This window comes from Ranitomeya variabilis, chromosome 5 (assembly GCF_051348905.1).
Source record: "Ranitomeya variabilis isolate aRanVar5 chromosome 5, aRanVar5.hap1, whole genome shotgun sequence".
Lineage (NCBI taxonomy): Eukaryota > Metazoa > Chordata > Amphibia > Anura > Dendrobatidae > Ranitomeya > Ranitomeya variabilis.
This window is the reverse complement of record NC_135236.1, coordinates 656,990,178-657,014,779: the sequence shown is the minus strand read 5'-3', so window position 1 is coordinate 657,014,779 and position 24,602 is coordinate 656,990,178. Positions and strand designations below refer to the sequence as shown.

At 44.7% G+C, this 24,602-nt stretch overlaps 1 protein-coding gene across 3 annotated transcripts in view; it reads left to right on the top strand.

The window, feature by feature from the left end:
- The window catches only part of CRY1 (cryptochrome circadian regulator 1), a 39,353-nt gene that overhangs the window by 6,143 nt on the left and 8,608 nt on the right, over window positions 1-24,602 (top strand). For all 3 annotated transcript variants that reach the window (XM_077266484.1, XM_077266483.1, XM_077266482.1), the window contains exons 2-7: window positions 14,522-14,630; window positions 14,775-14,917; window positions 15,281-15,465; window positions 18,923-19,011; window positions 20,119-20,259; window positions 20,753-21,064. In XM_077266484.1, the coding sequence (XP_077122599.1) occupies window positions 15,348-15,465; window positions 18,923-19,011; window positions 20,119-20,259; window positions 20,753-21,064 (660 nt within the window). In that variant the 5' untranslated portion in view covers window positions 14,522-14,630; window positions 14,775-14,917; window positions 15,281-15,347. The remainder of the gene's footprint in view (window positions 1-14,521; window positions 14,631-14,774; window positions 14,918-15,280; window positions 15,466-18,922; window positions 19,012-20,118; window positions 20,260-20,752; window positions 21,065-24,602) is intronic.

Here is a 24,602-nt window from a genome sequence, read left to right as displayed (position 1 = left end):
GTTTACTTATGCTCTAAAGTGTTGTTCCATCTACATAGATGGACAGTGTTGCATAGAGCTGGTAACGAGCACTTTTATGATTTGCTGCAGATTTAAAAACGTAGATGCCCTTAAGATATTAAAGGGGTTGTCTGGGATTTTAACATTAATAGTCTATCCTTAGGATAGTTCTTCATTGTCTGATCAGTGGGGGTGTGACCCTCGGCACCTCCACCCATCAGCTGTTCCTGGCTGCGGGAACTGCTCAGTTACGGAGTTGCACAGCTCCATCAAAGGATAAAACTCCTCTTACCATGATGGCCATTTTTAAGGTTGTTTGGATGGACATGTTCCCGATGTAATTACCGGCCACAGCAGAGCCCATGCGTCTTCTCCCATCATCTGAGAACTGAGGTCTCCTAATCGTGCACAGTGACAATTTTGATTCCCTTTAAATCTAGTATTTGATGATCTGGACCTTCTGATAATCCAGAATTGTTTAGAATCTGACAAGGCCGTAATCTGACCGGAAAAGAGCAAATTTGAGACAACTGAATCTTCTTGAACACTACTGAAGCCTAGTTGGTGATTGTGGGCTCCGTAGACCCTGCCGCCGGTAAGAAGGGGTCGTGTTAGGTTTGCCGGAAAAGAGCAGCTATGGGGGGAAACGAGGAGCATAATGGCCATCGAGACCCTTCTATCCTCCGGGAGTCTTCTGGCTAACTGGTTAGTATGGCTGAGCTGGTGATGGCTGTGGTGGGTTTCCTTGCAGAATGCATTATAGAGGGGAACCTAAGTGGTAAAGTAAGATGTTTGTCCCATGAATCATTCTTCTCAAACGTCCTGAAAGGTTATTGCGGGTGTAGTCTCGATGCAGATGATGATGGTACTGTGCATGTCAGAGTCCCAGAACCTGCACATCCTGCTCACCAGTACCCACAACTCATGACTACTGGCAACGGAGCGCCCTCTTGGTCCCATTGATGCTCCCAGTGTTGGCTATGCACTGATGGGGACCCCTGTACATGTGTGACCCCTGAGGTTTAGGTGATTCTTGTGCCAGGCAACTACAAACTGTGCCAACGATCAGGATGTTCGGTAGATCTGCCTATGAGTCAGTTTGCCGTGATTACGTCCCCCTCCCCCGTATGCGGAGAAAACGGATAAACACTTGTCTGTGCCCTGAATATTCATCCTCTTTTGAAGTGTAATGAGTGTTACTAGAACATTGGTGGCCGCTCGCTCTCTGTAGGATCTTCATGCAAATCCAGTAAGCGCCATGGCCTTCCACCACCACCGCCTTGCGACTCTGAATTTGGCAGATAAATCATTTTACATCGACACACAACCCAAACTGTTGCCCAGGCTATAGCCTTGGTTGCAATTTTCTCAAGGACCCCTATAAAGTAGAGACCGTGCATCCAGTAACTTACAACTGTGCGGACCTTCTCAGCGTGGTCATAATATTTCAGGGAGTCCCTTTTTCGTGAACCTCATCTCTTGGCCCGAGTGCAGCTTGACTATCCCATGTCAAACCGGGAACCTACCGATTTGAAAGAGCATTGCTTAATTTCTCCTGTGGTGGCACTGCAGAGAAATTGAACATTTACTGCTTTGGGATCTACCGTATTTATTTTCGCATGAACCTTCTAACAAGTGGAGGTTTTGCAAAGTGGTCAAGCCCTCTAAATAATTGTGCTCTAAGGCTATGTTCACTGTTTCCTTTTCCCCCCCCCCTTTTTTTTTTTTTTCTGAAGCCAAAACCTGATCTTTAGGCAGTAAAAAAAAAAAAAAAAAAGCAGCGTGGGAACCGCCCTTCAAGGACAGGAAACCTACAGATAAAAAGGGCGGTACCTCTCTCCCACATCAATTGGTTTCCTGTCCTTGATGGGGGACCTACAGTACCTGTGGAAGGCATATCTGTGCCAGAAGAGATCGCCGTGGGATGCCAGGGCTAGTCAGTCTGGTTCAGGCAGCAGGGCTTCCTTGCCTCGGCTGGTGCGGTATCCTGATGCACCACCGCTGGGGTCAGTCGGCCTCTAGGGTGCGAGGAGAGGCTGCATTTTTCAGGATACCAAAGTTCAGCCTTGCTTCCACCTTGCAAGCATGAACAATACAAGGTGTTAAGCCACCAGTGCAGGACGTATGGGAAACTATTTTGAAAACAGGGTCAATTTGATCAAAATAGTTCAAATTTTTTTTTTTTTTTTTTCAGATGTGAAAAAAAACAAAAAACCTTTTTCCACTACATAATTTGAACAAATAAGTTTGATTCATGTGTTAAGCTCAGCTGTAAACTAAAGTTATAGGAGTTCATGAAAAAATACACATTTGAAAATGTAAAACAGCAGTGAAAAGATGAATTGGTGGGACATTGTTTTGATAGGGCATTGGGTTGGTCAGGTATTGTTTACTTTCACACATTGGTAGGGCACGGAGATGGTCAGGTGTTGTTTACTTTACACATTGGCAGGGCACTGAGATGGTCGGGTGTTGTTTACTTTACACATTGGTAGGGCACGGAGATGGTCGGGTGTTGTTTACTTTCACACATTGGCAGGGCACTGAGATGGTCGGGTGTTGTTTACTTTACACATTGGCAGGGCACGGAGATGGTCGGGTGTTGTTTACTTTCACACATTGGCAGGGCACGGAGATGGTCGGGTGTTGTTTACTTTACACATTGGCAGGGCACTGAGATGGTCGGGTGTTTACTTTACACATTGGCAGGGCACGGAGATGGTCGGGTGTTGTTTACTTTCACACATTGGCAGGGCACGGAGATGGTCGGGTGTTGTTTACTTTACACATTGGCAGGGCACTGAGATGGTCGGGTGTTGTTTACTTTCACACATTGGTAGGGCACGGAGATGGTCGGGTGTTGTTTACTTTCACACATTGGCAGGGCACTGAGATGGTCGGGTGTTTACTTTCACACATTGGCAGGGCACGGAGATGGTCGGGTGTTTACTTTCACACATTGGCAGGGCACGGAGATGGTCGGGTGTTTACTTTCACACATTGGCAGGGCACTGAGATGGTCGGGTGTTGTTTACTTTACACATTGGCAGGGCACTGAGATGGTCGGGTGTTTACTTTACACATTGGCAGGGCACGGAGATGGTCGGGTGTTGTTTACTTTACACATTGGCAGGGCACGGAGATGGTCGGGTGTTGTTTACTTTACACATTGGCAGGGCACGGAGATGGTCGGGTGTTGTTTACTTTACACATTGGCAGGGCACGGAGATGGTCGGGTGTTTACTTTACACATTGGCAGGGCACGGAGATGGTCGGGTGTTGTTTACTTTACACATTGGCAGGGCACGGAGATGGTCGGGTGTTGTTTACTTTACACATTGGCAGGGCACGGAGATGGTCGGGTGTTGTTTACTTTACACATTGGCAGGGCACGGAGATGGTCGGGTGTTGTTTACTTTACACATTGGCAGGGCACGGAGATGGTCGGGTGTTGTTTACTTTACACATTGGCAGGGCACTGAGATGGTCGGGTGTTGGTTACTTTACACATTGGCAGGGCACGGAGATGGTCGGGTGTTGTTTACTTTACACATTGGCAGGGCACTGAGTTGGTCGGGCATTGTTTACTTTCTTAGATATCACTAATTTATTTACACTGTACTAATACAAACATCCACACTCTCTGTTATCAGCCAGTTTAGGAGTGGGGCCAAAAAAAACTAAGAAAAAATCCTGCTCTCAATTATCACCACTTTACGTATCTCTTGGGCAGACGCAGTCCCCATTGATAGATGTAAATGATATGTACTGTATATCCCTGGACGCTGATAAGCCGCTGACTTTAATATAACCGTGTATGCCGTTTTTACAGGGATTATTCTGATTATTCAACTTTCAGCCACCAGCAGTATATCGCCGTCTGAGCCTGGATTAGCCAACAGTGTTCTGATTCAGTCCCTGTCTTTACACTCTGGGGGGCTTCTTATAAGTAGTCTGGATTTTGACCACTTATAAAATGCAGAATCCGCTACGATCAGTACGATCAGCTGATCGACTCCCGCCTCCCCACAGCCAGCCGGGCATTTTCCCTGCAGCGGCCACTACAGATAAATTGTAGTATTGCGCTTGGGCCACATGATGACCCCTCCATATGATACGAAGCAGGTTGAAGCACATAATGAAAGCCTAGATCTGATCTGGCTTAGTGCTACTGAGCATAGTTACCTCCTCTATGGTGTCCATATTCTTTACTAAGTTAAACATTCTCACGATAAAGAAGTCTGTTATCTCCTAGCAAAAGAAAACCTAGTTGCTGCTGACTGCTCATGTCATCTGCAGCAATGTATTATTGCATGTTGGCGGCGTTGACTTTTGGGATGGGATCCTCCAATTTGACCCCTTCATGTCTAAATACAAGTGCTTCTCACAAAATTAGAATACTATCAAAAAGTTAATTTATTTCAGTTCTTCAATACAAAAAGTGAAACTCATATTATAGTCATTACAAACAGTGATCTATTTCACGTGTTTTTTTCTGTTAATGCTGATGATTATGGCTTACAACCAATGAAATCCCAACAGTCATTATCTCAGTAAATTAGAATACTTTATAACACCAGCTTGAAAAAAATGATTTTAACATCCGAAATGTTGACGGTACTGAAATGTATGTTCAGTAAATGCACTCAATACTTGGCCGGGGCTCCTTTGGCATCAATTACTGCATCAATGCGGAATGGCATGGAGGCGATCAGCCTGTGGTACTGCTGAGGGGTTATGGAAGCCCAGGTTGCTTTGATAGCAGCCTTCAGCTTCAGCCTTCAGCTCGTCTGCATTGTTGGGTCTGGTGTCTCTCATCTTCCTCTTGACAATGCTCTATAGATTCTCTATGGGGATAAGGTCAGGCGAGTTTGCTGCCAATCAAGCACAGTGATACTGTTGTTTTTACACCAGGTATTGATACTTTTGGCAGTGTGGACAGGTGCCAAGTGCTGCTGGAGAATGACATTTCCATCTCCAAAAAGCTTGTCGGCACAGGGAATCATGAAGTGCTCTAACATTTCTTGGTAGATGGCTGCGCTGACTTTGGTCTTGATAAAACACAACGCTGTGGATCCTGCTGACACTTTAAAGAGAGAGTCCACAACTCGGACAACCCCTTTTGAAATAAATATTTATTCTCCCCTCTGGTGCCGGCATCCTTCCAGCCGTGTTGGCTTTGGCTTTCCCAGTCATTGCTTGACATTGTTACACGATCCCTGCGGCCAATTGGCTCTGGCTTTACTCTCCTTTACTATGGACATAAATGATATCTGGAGGAAGCGAGAGCTGCTGCTGTTTTCACTTCCTCCATATGTCTTGATTTGCCCTAAGGAGAGGAGACAGAAGCCATCCCTGATTTGGCCGCAGGGATCCCATGACATAATGTCACGCAATTCCTGGGAGAGTCAGTGCCAACACCTCTGGAATGGCGTAGGAGGGGAGTATAAGTGATTTTCTTGGGGGTGGAGTGGGGACAAGGATTCAGAAGGGATTGGTCAAGTAGTGAACAGCCTATCCAGTTATTGGAGATAAAGTTGGGGGCACATTGCACTGCGTGTAGTTGATCTTGTAGGTCATCTGTCTTAGAAATCCTGCGTGCTTCTGGTGACCCTAATAATTTTTCCATGTATCTGTGACCACTGCACATTGTTTTGCCTATACCAGAAGATGCCCACCCATCGTTTTATGTGTATCTGGTGACACCAGCCATTGCCCACCCCTGGTTTTTTTTGCCTGCACCTAGTAACCAGGACTGTGGAGTCAGTAAGCCAAACCTGCGACTCCACCAAAATGGGCTCTGACTCCATGACTCCGACTCCATAACTTCTGACACCACTGCCCTGCCAGGCCTGTGGAGTCTGTAACCAAACCTCCGACTCCTCAATTTCTATGACTCGGACTCCACCAAAATGGGCTCTGACTCCATTACTCCAACTCCACTGCCCTGCCAGGGCTGTGGAGTCTGTAAGCCAAACCTCCGACCCCCGCCATTGTTTGTCCTGCACCTGGTGACCCCCACCTGCCATTGTTTTGCATGCACCTTGTGATACCCCTTCACTGCGTCTGCAAATTGTAGTTGCAAAAAATATACATTTTCCTTTTTTTTTTTTGTTTTTTTTTTGTTTTCTCATTTCCCTGCAGCTCTCACGGTATAAGCCTTGTACACGGCGTAGGGTTCTTTTCTCCCTCCTCCCTGGTGTCCAGCTGTTAAGTCCTCTGACCTCTTTAGCCATTATACCGTTACGCAAACCTCGCTCCTGGCCCACTTAACCAGTACATGCGGCACAGATGACCATACGAGCCCATCGTGCAGGAAAACCTTATCTGAACACCTTTCCTTCCGATTCCGGGCAGTCAAATCTTCGGGAACATTTTGTCTCCATGTCCGCTCCCTTTTTGTCTTGTACAAATGAAGTGATAATAATGAAGGATGTAACACCGCACCGTTCTCATGTAAGCCGCGAAGTAGGTCACGGGAGCCGCTGACGCCCCCTGCTGGTTGCTATGAGCGATGACCTACTTTCTGGAAAATTGTTTTAACATGTCGACATAGTTAAAAAAGAAAAACGACACAATGAAAAGCAACAAATGGTTCCTGGAGATTTTTTTTTCCCCCTCTAAATCTGGGCTTGGTAAAGTTATTTTCGTGCTATAAAGTGGCTGAGAATAGCCCTGTCCTTGTAAATGATCTGGATCTATAGCGAGCATCCGGCTTTTCTTGTCTATAAGTGGGGCAAGGTGCATTACGGTGGGGTTTGTTAGAAGCTTTGATTTTTGCTGGTAGTTTTCATGTATTTTACGTTTTTTTTTTTTTTTTTTTTCGGGAGCCAAGCAACCCACCTCCTTGATTTACACGAACTCCATATTTAAAGGGACTCAGTCAGCAGGTTTTTGGTATTGAATCTGAGATCAGCAGCATGATGTAGAGGCATAGACCTTGATTCCAGCAATGTCACTTGCTGTAGTTTCAATACAATCCGTGTTTTATCAGCGGGAGATAATCGCTGCAGGACTAGGTGTCACGTGCACAGCAGGCCACATAATCTGTAACCCCGCCTCCGCTACTGATTGGCAGCTTGCTAACAGTGTACACAGGAAACTGCCAATCAGTGGTGTGGGCGGGGTGATATTCTGACCACTGCTAATGTTGAGCAGAAAACAGATTCTATCAAAACTTCACCAAGCAGCCCAGTAAGTGACACATCGTTGGAATTGGTGTCTCAGCCCCTACAGCATGCTGCTCTCAGATTACGTGGCAAAAACTCTCCCTCTCCCTCTATACCTCGTTCTCTCCTCTACCTCTATACCTCACTCTCTCCTCTACACCTCGCTTTCTCCTCTACCTCGCTCTCTACCTCTATACTTCACTCTCTTCTACCGCTATACCTCTCCCTCTACCTCTATACCTCGCGCTCTCTCCTCTACCTCTATACCTCGCGCTCTCTCCACTACCTCTATACCTCGCGCTCTCTATACCTCGCGCTCTCTCCACTACCTCTATACCTCGCACTCTCTCCTCTACCTCTATATCGCGCTCTCTCCACTACCTCTATACGTTGCTCTCTCCCTTTATAACGCGCGCTCTCCTCTACCGCTATACCTCTCATGCACGCTCTCTCCCTCTATACCTCGCTCTCTCCCTCTATACCTCGCTCTCTCCTCTACCCCTATTTCTTGCTCTCTCCTTCTGTACCTCGCGCGCCCCTCTCCTTCTGTACCTCGCGCGCCCCTCTCCTTCTGTACCTCGCGCGCCCCTCTCCTTCTGTACCTCGCGCGCCCCTCTCCCTCTGTACCTCGCGCGCCCCTCTCCCTCTGTACCTCGCGCGCCCCTCTCCCTCTGTACCTCGCGCGCCCCTCTCCCTCTGTACCTCGCGCGCCCCTCTCCCTCTGTACCTCGCGCGCCCCTCTCCCTCTGTACCTCGCGCGCCCCTCTCCCTCTGTACCTCGCGCGCCCCTCTCCCTCTGTACCTCGCCCGCACCTCTCCCTGTCACCCTCTATACCTCGATCTCTCTTGCAAATTCCATGCACTGGCCGCCCCTTGTCCTGGTTCTTGCTTACTGTTTCATAATGGAAAGTGGCACAGAAGTCTGGAGGAGCAGTGGCCGGTGCTGATCAGACTTGCCTATGAATTACATATGAAATGTACTGAGTGGAAGTTGTTTGCCCGTGACTCCTGATGACGTGCAGAGCCGTCCAGTACCACCCCGATCACTGCCTCCTGGCATAATGAGGGCATGCCTCTGTCAGCAGATCATTTTCTGCCATCTGAAAATTGTATGACTGCCAAGGACACGTAACCGTCTGCTGGCACATGGGGTTCTTCACAATGTTTTATTTATTTTTTTTGTACTTTTGCAAATTTAAATCTTCACCTTAGCGGTATAATTACAGGCTTATTATACAAATTATAAATTCTGTAATCTTGTCATCCAAAGGACAAGTTTTTCTGTATAGTGCGTGGGCGGGAGATGTAAGCCGCAGACTGAACTGGCACCTTCATGTAACCTGGTGCATGAGCATTTCAGATTGGGAAAAGAATAATGGCGCCACTCTTGTCCTTAGGCCGTGTCTGGTTTTGCAGCTAACTTAAGGCTGTGTGCACACAGTGCGTTTATGATGCTTTTTTTTGCGGAAATGGGCCAAAAACGCCAAGAGATGCTCATATAGACTAAGTCCTCAGGGCTAAACTGCAATACCTGATACCTATGGGCAAAAGGGGCGCTGAGAACAACAGTGACTCCTATTGTTCAGACTAAAGCCAAATTCTAACGGTCCTGCATCTTCCTTGGAACTAGAATCTTGCGCCTCTTAATAAATTTTACGCATCTTTACACTGCCCCCATGCCCGAAAAGAACATCTACACAAACTAATTTACACCAGTTTTGTAGTGTCAATTTATGGTAAGTGTTTATTGACCACACCACCTTTTGCCAATCTGCACCCACTTTTAAGAATGACGGCAGAGCCGGCCCAAAAGGTGAAAATGACGACAATTTTGTGCAAAAAGTTGACAATTTCAAAGTTGAAAATTTGGTGCGTTTTACGTGTTCTCCTATGGATGGGATAGGAGATGACTGCTGCGACACCAAGATTGGGGGCTCTGCGAGGCCCTGTCTGAAGCGGTCGAGCATGTGCACGTCCATCACCCAATCCTTTGTCTGGGACTGCCTAAAAGAGGGCAGCATTCTTTACAGCAGTCCCATAGACTGTGACTAAAGCATAGGAGCGAATGTTCAACCTTCGCTCCATTCACATGGGGCTATGTAGAGTCTGTTTCCTGGCATTGTTTATTTTGGGGTCTTACACCATTGTGAAATGCTGTCCAGTGTGAACATGGCCGTATGGGGTGATATAACCACCTCGAGGGTTGGCACATGGCAGCCACGTTTTCTTGTAGTTGACAGCTCAGGTCGTCCTTCTGTTCCTTCCAGGATTAGAAGGGGATTAATCACGAGTCCAGCACCGTACATCGTGTCTATTCCTGACACAATCCCCATCTATTCTTAATCGCTTGTGGAGTTTTCCCTTGTCCTAGAATTAGCCTTATACCTGTGTCTAATCCTCCCGCTACTCAACCAAAACTGCTTTAGATCTGCATAAAGTTATTGTACAAAAACGCACAAATGGCCTAGCCCTATTAAGGACCCTAAAGTATTTTAATTTTCACGCACACATTCTGGTGAGGAAACTAGAGATGACTTCCAATTGCTCCTATAAAGTGCTAGTGCTAATTGCAGGGGCAATTAGCGCCTCGGTTTATGTTGTGTATAAGCTTGTTTGACTTCTCCCACAAACCTCAGTTTACGGCAGGTAAACCACCTCCTATTACTGTTATAATCCCGAGAGGATTCACACCATTGGGATATCATAACACACCATTTATTTCCCAATCCTGGCTAAATCCGTATCAGCAGGTAGATATCTTAGTAGCTCCAACGTATCAGTTCTCATGGGTTAAGAGGTTAAACATTCCCTCTATTATTTACCCTTCTTATAGCACAAACTACTGTAACTATCCTCTATAGGTACACCATATTCTGTGCACAACACCAGCATATGCTAATAATATTTAGCCATTCGCCTCCCCGACATGTTTCGCCTTGTGGCGTCCTCAGGGGAATGAACCTTTAATACCTTTTCTTTGTTAGATCATTTCCACTAGTCATCCAATCCTATAGTTTGGATTCAACTCTCAATAACTATACATGTTTCTTATAGCCAATAGATGTTATCAGTCTGATATACCGTGGACTGACCTGTCATATGATTGGTTTCACTCACACTGCGGAGGTTACTACCCCATCCTCATTAGGAAGGGTAGTCTATGACAGCCCAAATGATCACTCTTCGTTTTACCCATCTCGCCCCATCTTCTAGTTTTCACTACCTTAAGGGTATAAGTTCCAAATTCCATATGCATACTACCTTATATAATACCTAAGGAATCCGCCACCACAAGGATAAGGAGTTATTTAGGTCACCATGATAATTGCTCCCCATACTTGGCTACATATATAGCGCAAGGAACATAATATAGATGAAATTATTGGAGCAAGATAATATAGTGTATTATTTTATACTTTAGTTTAAGGTCACTTTATATGGTCAGACTATGCTGCAAAAAAAAGTGGCCCTTATCTTCCTATATTCAAATTTAGATCATCTTGGAGGATACAAGTCCAAAATTAACTTCCTTTATTACTTTATTACTAATTTCCATCCTGTTAGGGCAGTATATCCACAAACAGGGCTGTGGAGTCGGTAAGACAAACCTCAGATTCCTCAATTTCCATGACACCGACTCTGACTCCACAACTCCGACTGAGATGTTTCCCGCCGAGGTCGACAATCCAGACCAAAGCGCCCACCAGACAGAAGCAGACGCGGGTGTTGGGCATGTGGAAGAGTAGGACATATGTCCAGAAATTGCCCTACCCAAGAAAAACGATGGCAAAGATCGTCTCGCCCCTCCAAAGGTCCTGCTAAATTGGAGGGAACGTCGCCCTAAGCCAAACCTCTGACTCCCGACTGCTCCTAAATTTCCATGACACCGACTCCACAACTCTGACTCCACAGCCCTGTTCACAAACAGTACTCTCCCCCTCCAAACGGGCAAACTTATCCAAAAATACGATTATATACATAATATAAGACAACAGAAGGTCCTATATCTGTAGAGGAAAGCAGTAAATGTGGATTCTTCATTCAGGCCTATAAGGCTCCTAGAGTTCAAACGAAAAAAATCCATTTTGCTCCTTCTTGTAGCAAAACTTTATCCAAGTCGCCCTTTCTGGGTCACCATCACGTGTCTAATTCCCCATACTCTTGAGTAGAGTTGAGCGAATATGTTCGGAATCGGTTGCCGAATCTGAATTTGCCATATTTTGTACCCTATTCGTGCCGAATTTGTTTTGACGATCGATTCCGAACATATTCAGTCACTTCTAGGCCCTAATTTTGGAAAAATTTGCTGAACTCTACTCTTAAGTCCAGAAGATTAATAGGATTGTGGGTAGATAGAGGGGTATCCAGCTCCTTGTTGATAGAACTTGCGTGCTTCGATAATCTCCTCCTTAGTTCCTGCAGAGGTTTACCTTATTTTTGCAGGGGTGCATGATGACATAAACAACCCCTTTGGTTTTACAATTTATGTGGTCTCTAATTCAGTATTGTCTTTAGTATCTGTCACCATGAGGGTTAATAAACTCTTTCATGTTTGGTAGGCATCTCCACATGTCCCACATGGATGTGAACCCTCTTGCACTTTTTTCAACCAATTTATGGTTGGCATTCATTTTGGGCATAAAAGGACTATCAGCCAGATGTTCTGTTAGATTTTTGTCCCCCCCCCCCCCCCTCCTTTATGTAACACTAGGATATTCACCAACTACCTCTCCCACATCTGGGTCTGCCTTCAGACTTGGCCAGTACCGCCGTCAAAGGTTCCTGCAAACCTAACGATCTTATTTTCTGGTGTCTTCTGGGACTCATTCAAAAAGGGGTCTCCCAACCACCTTTTCTTGTAGTTCACAGTTGAGATCTCAGGCCGTCCTTCTGTCCCCTCCAGAATTAGAAGGGGATTAATTACGGGTCCAGCACCGTACACCATGTCTATATCTGACACAATCCTCATCTATTCTTAATCGCCTGTGGACTTTTCCCTTGTCCTAGAATTAGCCTTATACCCTCCCGATAATCTGAACAGGCTATCTATAGTCCTGCACGTGACTCCTCCGGCTCCAATGTGATAGTTTGGGCATAAGGAAGATATGAAGATGATTATACACATTAGATGAGAGGGGAGCCGTGGGCTCCTGAGGACAGGATGAGCGAAACCCTGTAAGTTAATGAGATTGATTACAGGAGGCTAAATTGATTATTTACTCGAAAAATTGTCAGGCTCCGTAAAGAATCCCAGATGTGGGACTCCCATTGTTTTTAGGATCGGTGGCAATCCTAGTGATAGAACCCCCACCGTTCTCAGGATCCGTGAGGATCATATTGTTAGAAACCCCTCCCTTTGTTCAGGATCCCTCCCCTCCAAATGAATATACTTATTACTTTAATAGCTGGTATGCCTCTTTATGGGGGAGTGTGTTCACAATGTCATAAGATGCTGAATGTTTGGTTACCTATAATGCTCTGCTGGAAATAAGGGTTAAGGGTGTATGTGTGTATATGCATGTATATGTATGTATGTGTATATATATATATATTATTTTTTTATTATTATTCTCACCTCTGAAGTGTGTAACTAGGGCTTTCGTAAGACAAGGTGATAGCTCTGGAGTACATCCATGTCCCGGACAGGTCTAATCCACATATCAGACAGCCTGTACGGCCGCCGGGCCACTAGTCAACTGCTGCACATTGTGCTCCGCAGGTGTTCATCCCCTCAGACTAGAGTTTTTAGGTCAGACTGTCTGTCGGAACTACCATTCATTTTGGATCATTCCTTCAGCACCCTCCAACCTTGTTTTCCTTAATGAATTATTCAGATTGTTGTCACCGTCTCGCCATTACAGGGGTGGAGAGGGATTCCTACAGGGCCGTTGTATCCGCACTAGAGGGTTCCGTGGGACCACATTTTATATGAACAGTCAGAACAATCAGGTTATAGATCCAACTTCTAGAATCTCATTTGTTTGTTTTTTCTTGTGGTTTTTGACTTGTGCAGTTCTGATTTTTTTTTTTTTGTTTGTTTGTTTGTTTTTTGTGTGTGTGTGTTTAGTGCAATTTTTCCCCGGCCATCGCAAATTTGAAGGTGGTTTTTGGGTTTCTTGTGTGTATTTATTTATTTTTTTAATTTTCTTCTTCTACTAAACCACTGGTCCAAGGGAGGGTGACTAAAGCAGAGTCTCTGCCAGTGTCTACTATGGTCTCCAGCGTGGACATCACATCCCGGCGCTGCAGCCAATGACTGAGCTCAACTGAGTGGCTACAGCTCTACGAGTTGATCTTCCCGCTGCAGATATTAAGAGGCAGTGATGGAGACCTAGTGAGGGCGAGAAAAGAAGTTCAGTGGTCGTTTTTTTTTTTTTTTTTTTTTTTCAAAACTGGGAAAATGAAAAAGTAATCGATAATATGTCTTAATTGGCAATTAAGAGCCCCCCCTATGGTTTGAAGGGGGTGAATGTTGTGCTTGGCATACATCTGAAAAGGACTTTGCTGGGAGCAGCATTTGTCACTCATTTTCTCCCAGCCAATCGGCATTGCTTGCAGTACACTGACTCCTCCTCCCATGTGTCCTGTTCAGCTCCATTCCGGAGCTTCCACTAGTTTAGCCCTTTCATATAGCATTTTTTCGACACTTTCCAGTGCCTGTACCTCCTGAGAGTGCAGCATCTGTTACGTCTTTGTGCTGTACATGGCATTGAGGTTCTGAGTGTTATTGTTTCCTCTTTATTGACTTATGATGTGTACCCAGCCGTTACCAGGGAGAAATGATGAATATCTGGCACGATCAGTAGAAATAAACCACAGTGGAAAGAGGGACAATTGCCAAGAGATTAACGCTTCTATGCCCAAGGGTGGATACTTGCAAAAATCATTTCCGTTGTGCCAACATATAACTCTTAACATTACCAGCCCTAATGGTTTCTCTCTTCAGTGCCCGCATACAATATATCATCCATATTGCCATGTACTCGGGGAAGCCACAGAATAGTTCTCACCTAGGGGGCAGTCTCTCCGTACCCCCATTACTAGGGAATATATGAAGGCAGATGATCTTGACTGCTGGGGCCAGGACCTGCATGAACTTGCAACGGACTGGCGGCTGCTCATGCGCCGATCCATTCACTATCTATGGGACTGGATGGTGATGATGCCGTAATGGTCTATCTACCTCCTTGGACCCCCTCCAGCGATCACATAGTCTAGATAGGTGATCAGGTGTGATTCTGGGAGCGCTCCCCTAACTCCTCCACCCACCGTCTATGTACATATTTTTGTAGTCTATTAGTGGTTTTATTTATGCCCATTAACTTTAATATCCTCCTTTTTTCTTTCTTTAGATTCTTGCTGCAGTGTCTGGAGGACCTGGATGCTAATCTTCGCAAATTAAACTCCCGCTTGTTCGTCATCCGTGGACAGCCGGCCGACGTGTTTCCTCGGCTCTTCAAAGTGCGTCTTCTGTCGTAGTATATCGACTTGTTGCCTAAATGTTCATGTAGAACCGTGATTTGTATTTGTAGAAAAAGGACATGCTGTGTTTCATCGTTGCGTTTTTTTTTTTTTTAACTCCTTTTATTCTTTGCTATTCCCCAGGAATGGAAGATCAGTAAATTGTCTATTGAGTATGATTCGGAGCCATTCGGAAAAGAGCGTGATGCCGCAATCAAGAAATTGGCGAGTGAGGCCGGCGTGGAGGTCATCGTACGCATTTCACACACCCTATACGAACTGGACAAGTAGGTGGCTTTGGAATATTCCCTATCCACAGAATAGGTGATCACCACCATGGGACCATCTCACCTTTAGAACTGGGAACCCAAGGGCCCCCGTCTCTTGATCATTGTAGACCCCAATTGATTAGCAAGCTCAGACATTCTGTTGATATATCGCCCGGTTTTGCCAGTATGGGAGGGAGTGGGTTTTAGTGTTCTCTTCTTGATCATTCATTGGTAGACTGTAGATGCCAAAACTAAAGTCTTGTTCCATCAAGACCCCCAGTGACCTTCACATTTACCTATCTGGTTTCTGGCAATCTAGTTGATGTAGTTACCATTTGGGAGCCCAGGATAACGTTTCCATACTTGGTTCCCATCTACTAGGATTATCGAACTGAATGGTGGGCAGCCGCCCCTAACCTACAAAAGATTCCAGACCTTGATCAGTAAAATGGAGCCGCTGGAGATCCCAGTAGAGACCATCACCTCCGAGGTCATGGGAAAGTGCTCAACCACTGTGTCAGACGACCATGATGAGAAATATGGGGTTCCTTCTCTGGAAGAATTAGGTATGTGATCATATACTTATTGTTAACAGATTGATCTAAGTAGCTTGGATCAGGTTTTGACACTGAATGTGTGGGTTTGGGTGTCTGTGGACCTCGCCTGGTTTTACTGTTATTCAGCCTCTATTGTGTAGAAGAACTGCAAGTCTAATCTGTAGTTATACTGAAGAACCAAGTCTAATATAATCTGTAGTTATACTGAAGAACTGCAAGTGTAAACATCTGTATAAAATATTCACTCCCCAGAATGTACTTTATAAGCCATGTTCACACTAGTCATGATTGGCACAGAAATTGGAGACTATGGCAGGTTAGGCTACAGCTCCATTGTCTCTGACCTTTCTGATCAGTGATTGACAGGTGTTGTGGTATGCGCCTGTTTATATTGGCGACCATGAGATGCATCTGCCAGATTCGGCTCTATCAGACCGAACCCATGGATGAGGGCTTTACCTCCCAAAAAAAAATGTGAACCATTTAAAGGTGCCCATACAATTCGGATAGCTGTAGGTCAAAAAGCAGAACATGGAAGTGGACATGTTGATATATAGTATGCCTGATCTACCCTCCCCGTGCATGGGCACCTATAAGGCCACTACCATGTCACGTGTAAGGAGACCTCCATTTCACCCAGTCCTCAACATGGTCAGTGGAGATGAGTATCGACTTGGCGTTCACATGTAGTTATTCGGCTGACAGTTATCCCGTGTGTATAGACATCTTCACTTTCACCTGGCGGTGAATACGTACAGTCAGTTATGCAACTTTATATTTCCCCCCCCCCAATTTTTGGAACTTATAAACGGTTCCCAGCAGAAATCCTGGTCTTCTCTATCTCTTATGACTCCAGAGGCTGATGTCGTCATGGATTAGAATGAAGCGTGACTTCTGGTTTATGTCTGGTCTTTCTGCGACCTGTCACTCCCATAATTGCCCAAATAGACATTCTAGAGAACACCATACGAGGATTCATTTTATTTTTAATATATACGTGTACATTTTATTTTATCTCCATCCCTCGTGTCCAATTTGTTGGGATGTAAAGCCGACCATAAAGCGTAGTTACAGCGGCCGGTCAATATGGCAGCATATGGTTTACCTTGCACATATTCCAGCTTTTTTTTATTATATTTTTTTCCCTCCCATTACTATCAGCATGGCATATTACCTGGCACTTAAACGGGTATTCCTATCTCCAAGATCCTATCCCAATATGTAGTAGGTGTAGTAATAATATTAGCAAATACCTCAAATTAGAAATGTGGTATAGTTCTTCTGATTAGCTATGTCGCTTACCTCATGTGCGGGTCATTGCCATAGCTTAGGTATCTATGGTTACGACCACTAGCAAATAACTAATTGTTACTGAGTGGTTGTAACCATGGATACCTTAGCGACGGCAATGCCCTGCATATGGGTCAAGCAACATGGCTAATCAGAAGAACTATACTACATTTCTAATTGGAGGTATTTACTATTATTATTATTATTATGTAGGAGTAGATGATTCTCCTACTACATATCGAGATTGGATCTTGGAGATGGGAATAGCCCTTTTAGTACATAATTAGCACAGGAAACGCACTCGTATGGCATTGTTATGCCCGGCCTTGTGATTTGGGAATGTATCTACTAAACGTTAAATATTTAGAGAAGTCTTGCAGATGTCTAATATGATTTTATTTTTGTAAGAACTGTTTTAACTCTTTGGTGCCACATTTACCAGCAAATGGGATGCATGTCTGAAAGAAAAATCTCACTCCTGTATAAGGAAGAGGGAGAAAAATAATTCTATACCTACATAGTATATGTGCAAAATCCTACTTATTTTGGAATGATTTATTAAAGTTTGCAAAAATGTTTACCAAAATCTTGGAGGCATTGTCTTGACTCCATCTTGAGGACATAGCAGAGAATTTCACTCAATATAAGCACTTACACCTTTAGCGGTTTGGGCAAATTTTATTTATTTTTATTTTTTTAACGTCTCTTTCAGGAACTAGAAATCCAAGGCCTAAACTTTTTATTTATTATATTTTTTTCTTAAATTTCTTACCAAGTTTTTTTTGCCAGGAATCTCAATTTAGACAGGGTGCGCTGGCCGGTGCCCTTAGGCTGCAGTACGCCAACTTGTGGGTTACTGACTGGCTTCAAGACGTCACAAAGGGCGGTTGCATCACTTTCCGCTGACTCCAGCGATCGGGTGATGCCAACTGCTCCCCTCGTTTGCGAAGGAGGTTTCACGGTTTGCGGAAAAGTACCCAACGAGAAGGCGCTCACAGGTGGGCTCGTTGATGTTTCTAAAAGAGAATGGGGCATAGCCTGTACGTCTGCACCGCGTGCCGTGCCGCAGTGTAAACGTATGGGGTAAGCTCACAGAGCAGTGAAGACGGCGGTAGCTTTTTGGTTTTGTTATCTAACTGGTGCTATGTTCTCAACCAAGATCTCCCGGATTCCTCCTCTGACCTAAGATGTGACTGTACAATCTCATCTTAACCCTATTCAGGACTGGCGTGGATGATTTTTAGGACGGGGTTTTAATGGGCAAGTCAGTGGATAAATGCCGTAGGCCTCATTGAACCAGCCCATAGCAACTTATTTAAAAGGCATGTTCACGTGTGCCGAAAATTTCGACAAATGCCCCTGTTGGGTTTGCCGAAAGCTATCCAAATGCTGCAAAATCAAAATATTCATCTATACTAGATGGGAACATTAATGATGAGCGAATGTGGTGGGACAAGGTGTTATCTGAGCATGCTCGTGTGCTAATCGAGTGTTTATGGCGTGCTTGAAAAATATGTTCGACAGTCGCAACACATGCGGGGCTTACCTAACAAATAGGCAATCCCTGCATTTGTTGTGGCTATCGAGCAGCCGCGGGGACTCAAACATATTTTTCAAGCACGCCGAAGACTGTCGGTTAGCACCCGAGCGTGCTCGCTCATCACTAGTGAACATGCCTTAGCAAAAATTAAAAGTTGCACTGTGGATGGCGAGACCCATTATGGTCTTTTTGGGGAGGAGAAAAGGCTTGAAAAGTCTTGAATAGAGTTAAATCTGTGTTTTAGTACGTGCTTTGTCTGTCCTGTCTCCGTTAGCTGTTGTTGGTATTGTTGCACTTTTATTTTTCCCTCAACGCTTTAGACAATCCGATTCATTCTATTACGAGGCCATTTGAAACAAATCTGCTCTAAATTCTGATCCTTTCGTGCCAGGAGTCAGATTTTTTTTTTGTCAGCGTGTGTCCCTTTGCCGGAAATGGAAATTGCCTCGACTGCTGGCTCCAAGGAGTTAAAGCATTTGACGATTTATCAAGAATCAAAATCAATTTATGGATATATATATATTTTACCCCAAAATAAAATCTGTATCTAAATAATGCATCACGTTTTCACGTTCTGTGTAAGCGGCGAGCCGGGGAGGAGGCTCTAACGTCTTGTGCTCTGTGTCGTCTGTTTAGGTTTCGATACCGAGGGGCTACCGTCTGCCGTGTGGCCCGGAGGAGAGACCGAAGCGCTGACTCGCTTGGAAAGGCACTTGGAAAGAAAGGTAAATGGAAATGAGATGGCAGCGGCTGGTCTGATCAGCAACATTTAGGGTATGTGCACACGTTGCGGATTTCTTGCAGAAATTTCCTGAAGAAAACCGGAAATTTTCTGCAAGAAATCCACATTTTTTTTTTGCTTTTTTTTCCCGTTTTTTTCGCGTTTTTTTAGCATTCTGCAAGCGTAATTAGCTTGCAGAATGCTAAAGTTTTCCAAGCGATCTGTAGCATCGCTTGGAAAACTGACTGACAGGTTGGTCACACTTGTCAAACATAGCGTTTGACAAGTGTGACCAACTTTTTACTATAGATGCAGCCTATGCCGCATCCATAGTAAAAGATAGAATGTTTAAAAATAATTAAAAAAATAAAAAAATGGTTATACTCACCCAGACATCTCCTCAGCGGCGTCCGTTCCTCTTCCTATAGCTAGTGTGTGCGCACAGGGCCTTCCGTGACGTCACGGTCACGTGAGCGGTCACATGACCGCTCACGACCAATCACAGGACAGTGACATCATCGGCAGGTCCTTCTCCGCACACCAGCTACAGGAACCGAAGCGGCAGCATGCAGCACAGAGGCGGGAAGACATCGAGGGTGAGTATAGGACTATTTTTTATTTTAATTCTTATTTTTTGACCAATTATATGGTGCCCAGTGCGTGGAGGAGAGTCTCCTCTCCTCCACCCTGGGTACCAACCGCACATAATCTGCTTACTTCCCGCATGGTGTGCACAGCCCCGTGCGGGAAGTAAGCAGATCAATGGACTCCTAGGTGTGCGGAATCCCCTGCAATTCCGCATTTTAATGAACATGTTGCTTTTTTTTTCCGCGATGCGATTTTTTCGCGGAAAAAAAGGCTACATTTGCACAAAAAATGCGGAATACACTTAAAATAATAGGAGGCATATGTTAGCGGGTTTTTTCGCGTTTTTATCACGTTTTTATAGCGAAAAAACGCGAAAAAAATGCGAAAAATACTTAACGTGTGCACATGGCCTAAAGCCTTCACTGCCCTAGACCACCGAGGATACAGGCGTTCACTTGTTCGTTTCACCTTTTTGTGGTTAAAGGGTCTTCTGTGATTTCCATTGTCATCTTGTTTTTTTTAGGCATGGGTGGCAAATTTTGAAAGGCCTCGTATGAATGCCAATTCCCTTCTGGCCAGCACCACAGGACTCAGCCCTTACCTGCGGTTCGGCTGTCTCTCCTGTCGTCTCTTCTACTTCAAATTAACGGATTTGTACAAAAAGGTGGGTCAAATGAAATGCTCAGACGGTCAATTATGTTGATTTTTTTTTTGTCCATGGGGCTGAGAATCGGTCCCTGTGTCGGTGAAATGGAGGCCATTTCTGACAATTGAACTGGCCCTGCATCGCACAAGTATCAGTACAGGGTGTATAAAGTCGTTTTTTTGCGAATTTTGCAGAAATGGCAGCCACATTGCCGACCGTCTTTTTCTGTGCACAGTGACCATGCACTCTCTCTTCAGCTCTGATCATAATTGACAAGCTGACAACAGAGCGCACTGTCATTGCACAAAGTAAAGATTGAGTGAGCAGAGACCAGCGCCGCCTCCGCAAGCCACAACAAACATGAGGGCATGCTGGCTATGGATTAAAAAGACAAAAACAAACTTTCCTATGCAATTTTATCTTTAACTGTTTTTTTTTTTTTTTTTTTAATATATACTTACCTTTTGCCCTTTTTTTCCCCCTCCATTATTTTACTTTACGTTCTGTGTAGGTAAAGAAGAACAGTTCGCCGCCTCTGTCTCTCTATGGACAGCTCCTCTGGCGAGAGTTTTTCTACACCGCGGCCACAAACAACCCCCGTTTTGATAAAATGGAGGGCAATCCCATATGCGTTCAGATCCCCTGGGATCGGAACCCAGAGGCCTTAGCAAAGTGGGCCGAGGGGCGGACGGGCTTTCCATGGATCGATGCTATTATGACGCAGCTGCGGCAGGAAGGTTGGATCCATCACCTGGCGCGGCACGCTGTGGCGTGCTTTCTTACTAGAGGAGACCTGTGGATAAGCTGGGAGGAAGGGATGAAGGTAAGCGGATGTGGTGGGTTCGTTCGGCCTTGTTTTTTTTTGTTGGAAAAATATCAAGAAAGTGCTTAAAGTTGTTGTCTAGTACTGGTCAAGATTGGAGTTGTTGAAAGAAAGCAACCATGTTTTTCCATACATAGTATTGCAGTTACGCTACATTCATTGGGGCGGAGTTACAATACCAGACACACCCCATGGTCATGGGTGGAGCCATGTTTTTACTGTACTGGACAACCCCTCTAAGCAAATAACGACAAAAGAGCCAGAAGTGGTTCCTCACTACTGGGTTCTGGGCTCGTATGGGAATAGGAACATCGTCCCAAGCCTGCTCTGGAGTTATTCAGCGGACGCACGGCTTCATCCGCGTATGCTTGATTCCACAGGCGCATGCTTATGATGCATCCCTGCCAGAGGTATGTCCATAATGCCTGAAAGGGGCTGGCCAGCGTGACTCTTCAGGGCAGGGGAACCGCCTTCATGACTCCTCACGGGCAACCACCCCACCTGGAGAATAGTGATGTGGCCGGGGCGCTCGCCCGTCACTTGTATATCACTCACGGAAATAAAAACCTAGGAATACATGAAATCTAATACCAGAAGGCAAACTGTCCTATGTGAGTCTTGGCTGCGACTCCTGACTACTCCTGGCACAAATAGAATGGTAGATAGATGCCCTCCCAAAAAAAAGGTGTAACTTCGGGTTTTGGCCACGATAATGCGATATCAGTCTCTTCAGATTCCTCCGTACACATGGACGTTCGGCTCAGCAGAAAAATCCACTGCCAGGCACTTTTTTGGCCGCAGCTTATTTCCTTTAGAACAAAACGATTGGACCTTAAAATTTCACACTGCCTGATTCTTAGTTCCGTATACCTCCCCCCACTGACATAGTAATGTCAGGGTAGAGTCAAGAGAGAGTTTTATATATATATATATATATATATATATATATATATATATATATATATATATATATATATATATAATTTTTTTTTCCCCCGAAAAGGTCAGCACCTAGTTCAGATTTCAGTTTTTCCATTTAATATGTTCAAAACTTAAATTGCATTTACTCCGGTTATGTACTTATAGGGATGAGTGTTGCCTTTAAGTATGCCGTGACCTCAAAAACATGCCTTTATCGGACACGGCAGGCTAGGAGTAACCTAGAAAAGCACAGATCATGCCTGCGGAGGAGGAAAACAGGATTACGTTTTCTTCGTTCAAACTTAAAAACTGGGTCTTGGGATCTTTACCACCGACTTCTGGGTGTAGGTGGACGCGGGTGGTATTTTTAGGGTATTTTGAGCGCATCAGGGGAAGATTATCTTTTTTTTTTTTTTTCCCGATATCTTTACCATGCAATGGATATGTACGGAGGCGGATCGGTCACGAAGGTCGGGTTATTTCCAGTCTGACCTAAATTAGACGCCGGACGGACCTCTCATGGAATTTAACCCCTTCCCGACATGTGACGTAATAGTACGTCACATGTCGGGACCCCCGCTTTGATGTGCGCTCCGGCGGTGAGCGCACATCAAAGTCGCGACATGTCAGCTGTTTTTTACAGCTGACATGTGCGCGCAATAGCGGCGGGTGAAATCGCGATCACCCGCCGCTATTAACTAGTTAAATGCCGCTGTCAAACTCAGACAGCGGCATTTAACTACCGCATCCGGCCGTGCGGCCGGATATGAGCGCATCGCCGACCCCTGTCACATGATCGGGGGTCGGCGATGCTTGTGCATTGTAACCATAGAGGTCCTGGAGACCTCTATGGTTACTGATTGCCGGTGGCTGTGAGCGCCCCCCTGTGGTCGGCGCTCACAGCACACCTGCATTTTAGCTACATAACAGCGATCTGATGATCGCTGTTATGTAGCAGAGCCGATCGGGCTGTGCCTGCTTCTAGCCTCCCATGGAGGCTATAGAAGCATGGTAAAAGTTAAAAAAAAAAGTAAAAAAAAATGTGAAAAAAATAAAAAAAATATAAAAGTTTAAATCACCCCCCTTTCGCCCCAATCAAAATAAATCAATAAAAAAAAAGCCCAACCTACACATATTTGGTATCGCCGCGTTCAGAATCGCCCGATCTATCAATAAAAAAAAAGCATTAACCTGATCGCTAAACGGCGTAATGAAAATAAAAATCGAAACGCCAGATTTACGTTTTTTTGGTCGCCACGACATTGCATTAAAATGCAATAACGGGCGATCAAAAGAACGTATCTGCACCGAAATGCTATCATTAAAAATGCCAGCTCGGCACGCAAAAAATAAGCCCTCACCCGACCCCAGATCACGAAAAATGGAGACGCTACGGGTATCGGAAAATGGCGCAATTTTATTTATTTATTTTTTTGCAAAGTTTGGAATTTTTTTTCACCACTTAGGTAAAAAAGAACCTAGTCATGTTTGGTGTCTATGAACTCGTACTGACCTGGAAAATCATAATGGCAGGTCAGTTTTAGCATTTAGTGAACCTAGCAAAATAGGCAAGCAAAAAACAAGTGTGGGATTGCACTTTTTTTGCAATTTCACTGCACTTGGAATTTTTTTCCCGTTTTCTAGTACACGACATGGTAAAACCAATGATGTCGTTCAAAAGTACAACTCGTCCCGCAAAAAATGAGCCCTCACATGGCCAAATTGACAGAAAAATAAAAAAGTTATGGCTCTGGGAAGGAGGGGAGCGAAAAACGAAAACGGAAAAACGGAAAAAGCTCCGGGGGTGAAGGGGTTAATATCCTCCGTGGGATTAGGAGCTTCCCACACATTTCTATACTTGACATTTTCGTCACGTTCACATCGCAGGATCGGTGCTCGCACAACAGCCGGCGAGACGAAATGGGTGACGTCTTATGTGACCTACTTGTTGGACGCTGATCGTTAGAGGCGAGGTTCTCGGCATAATGGTGCACCGCACTCTTGCCTAGTGGCTATATTTGGTATTGCAGTTTAGCCTCATTCAAGTAAATGGGGTTGAATTCAACAACCAATTGCAGCCCATGAGAATTTTGTATATTATACATATTTAATGTTCTAAAAAAAAATAAATATTCAATTACATATACACACTACATAAATATATGTACTTTTGTATAATATTTTTATAAAGAAAAGAAATATATTTTATAATAAAGTCTAAAATGAAAAAAAAAATATCTATCTATATCATATTTTCTCTCTATATCAGTAAAAAGCATATTCTTTTTGGCTGCCAGAGGGGGAAGGAGACTGATTCTTCCCAGCAGCACCGATGAGCGCATCTCCAGTAGGGTTACATGGAAGAAATAGTGATGACATAATCTAAAGCTATTAGCTACTTTTGATGGTTTTTGCATTTTTTTTTTTCAAAAAAATGTGGCTGCCGATCGCTTTGGACCGTCTCTGTGCCCTGGCAGATGTGTATGAGTACGGTAGATGTCAGTGATCTGAATATTCCTGAGGATCCTGGCATCCATGAGTAACAACTGTGGGCTATTGTTGGTCAGACTGTACGTATTAGTCATGTCGCCAAACCTGCAGAACCTGCCAGTTATGC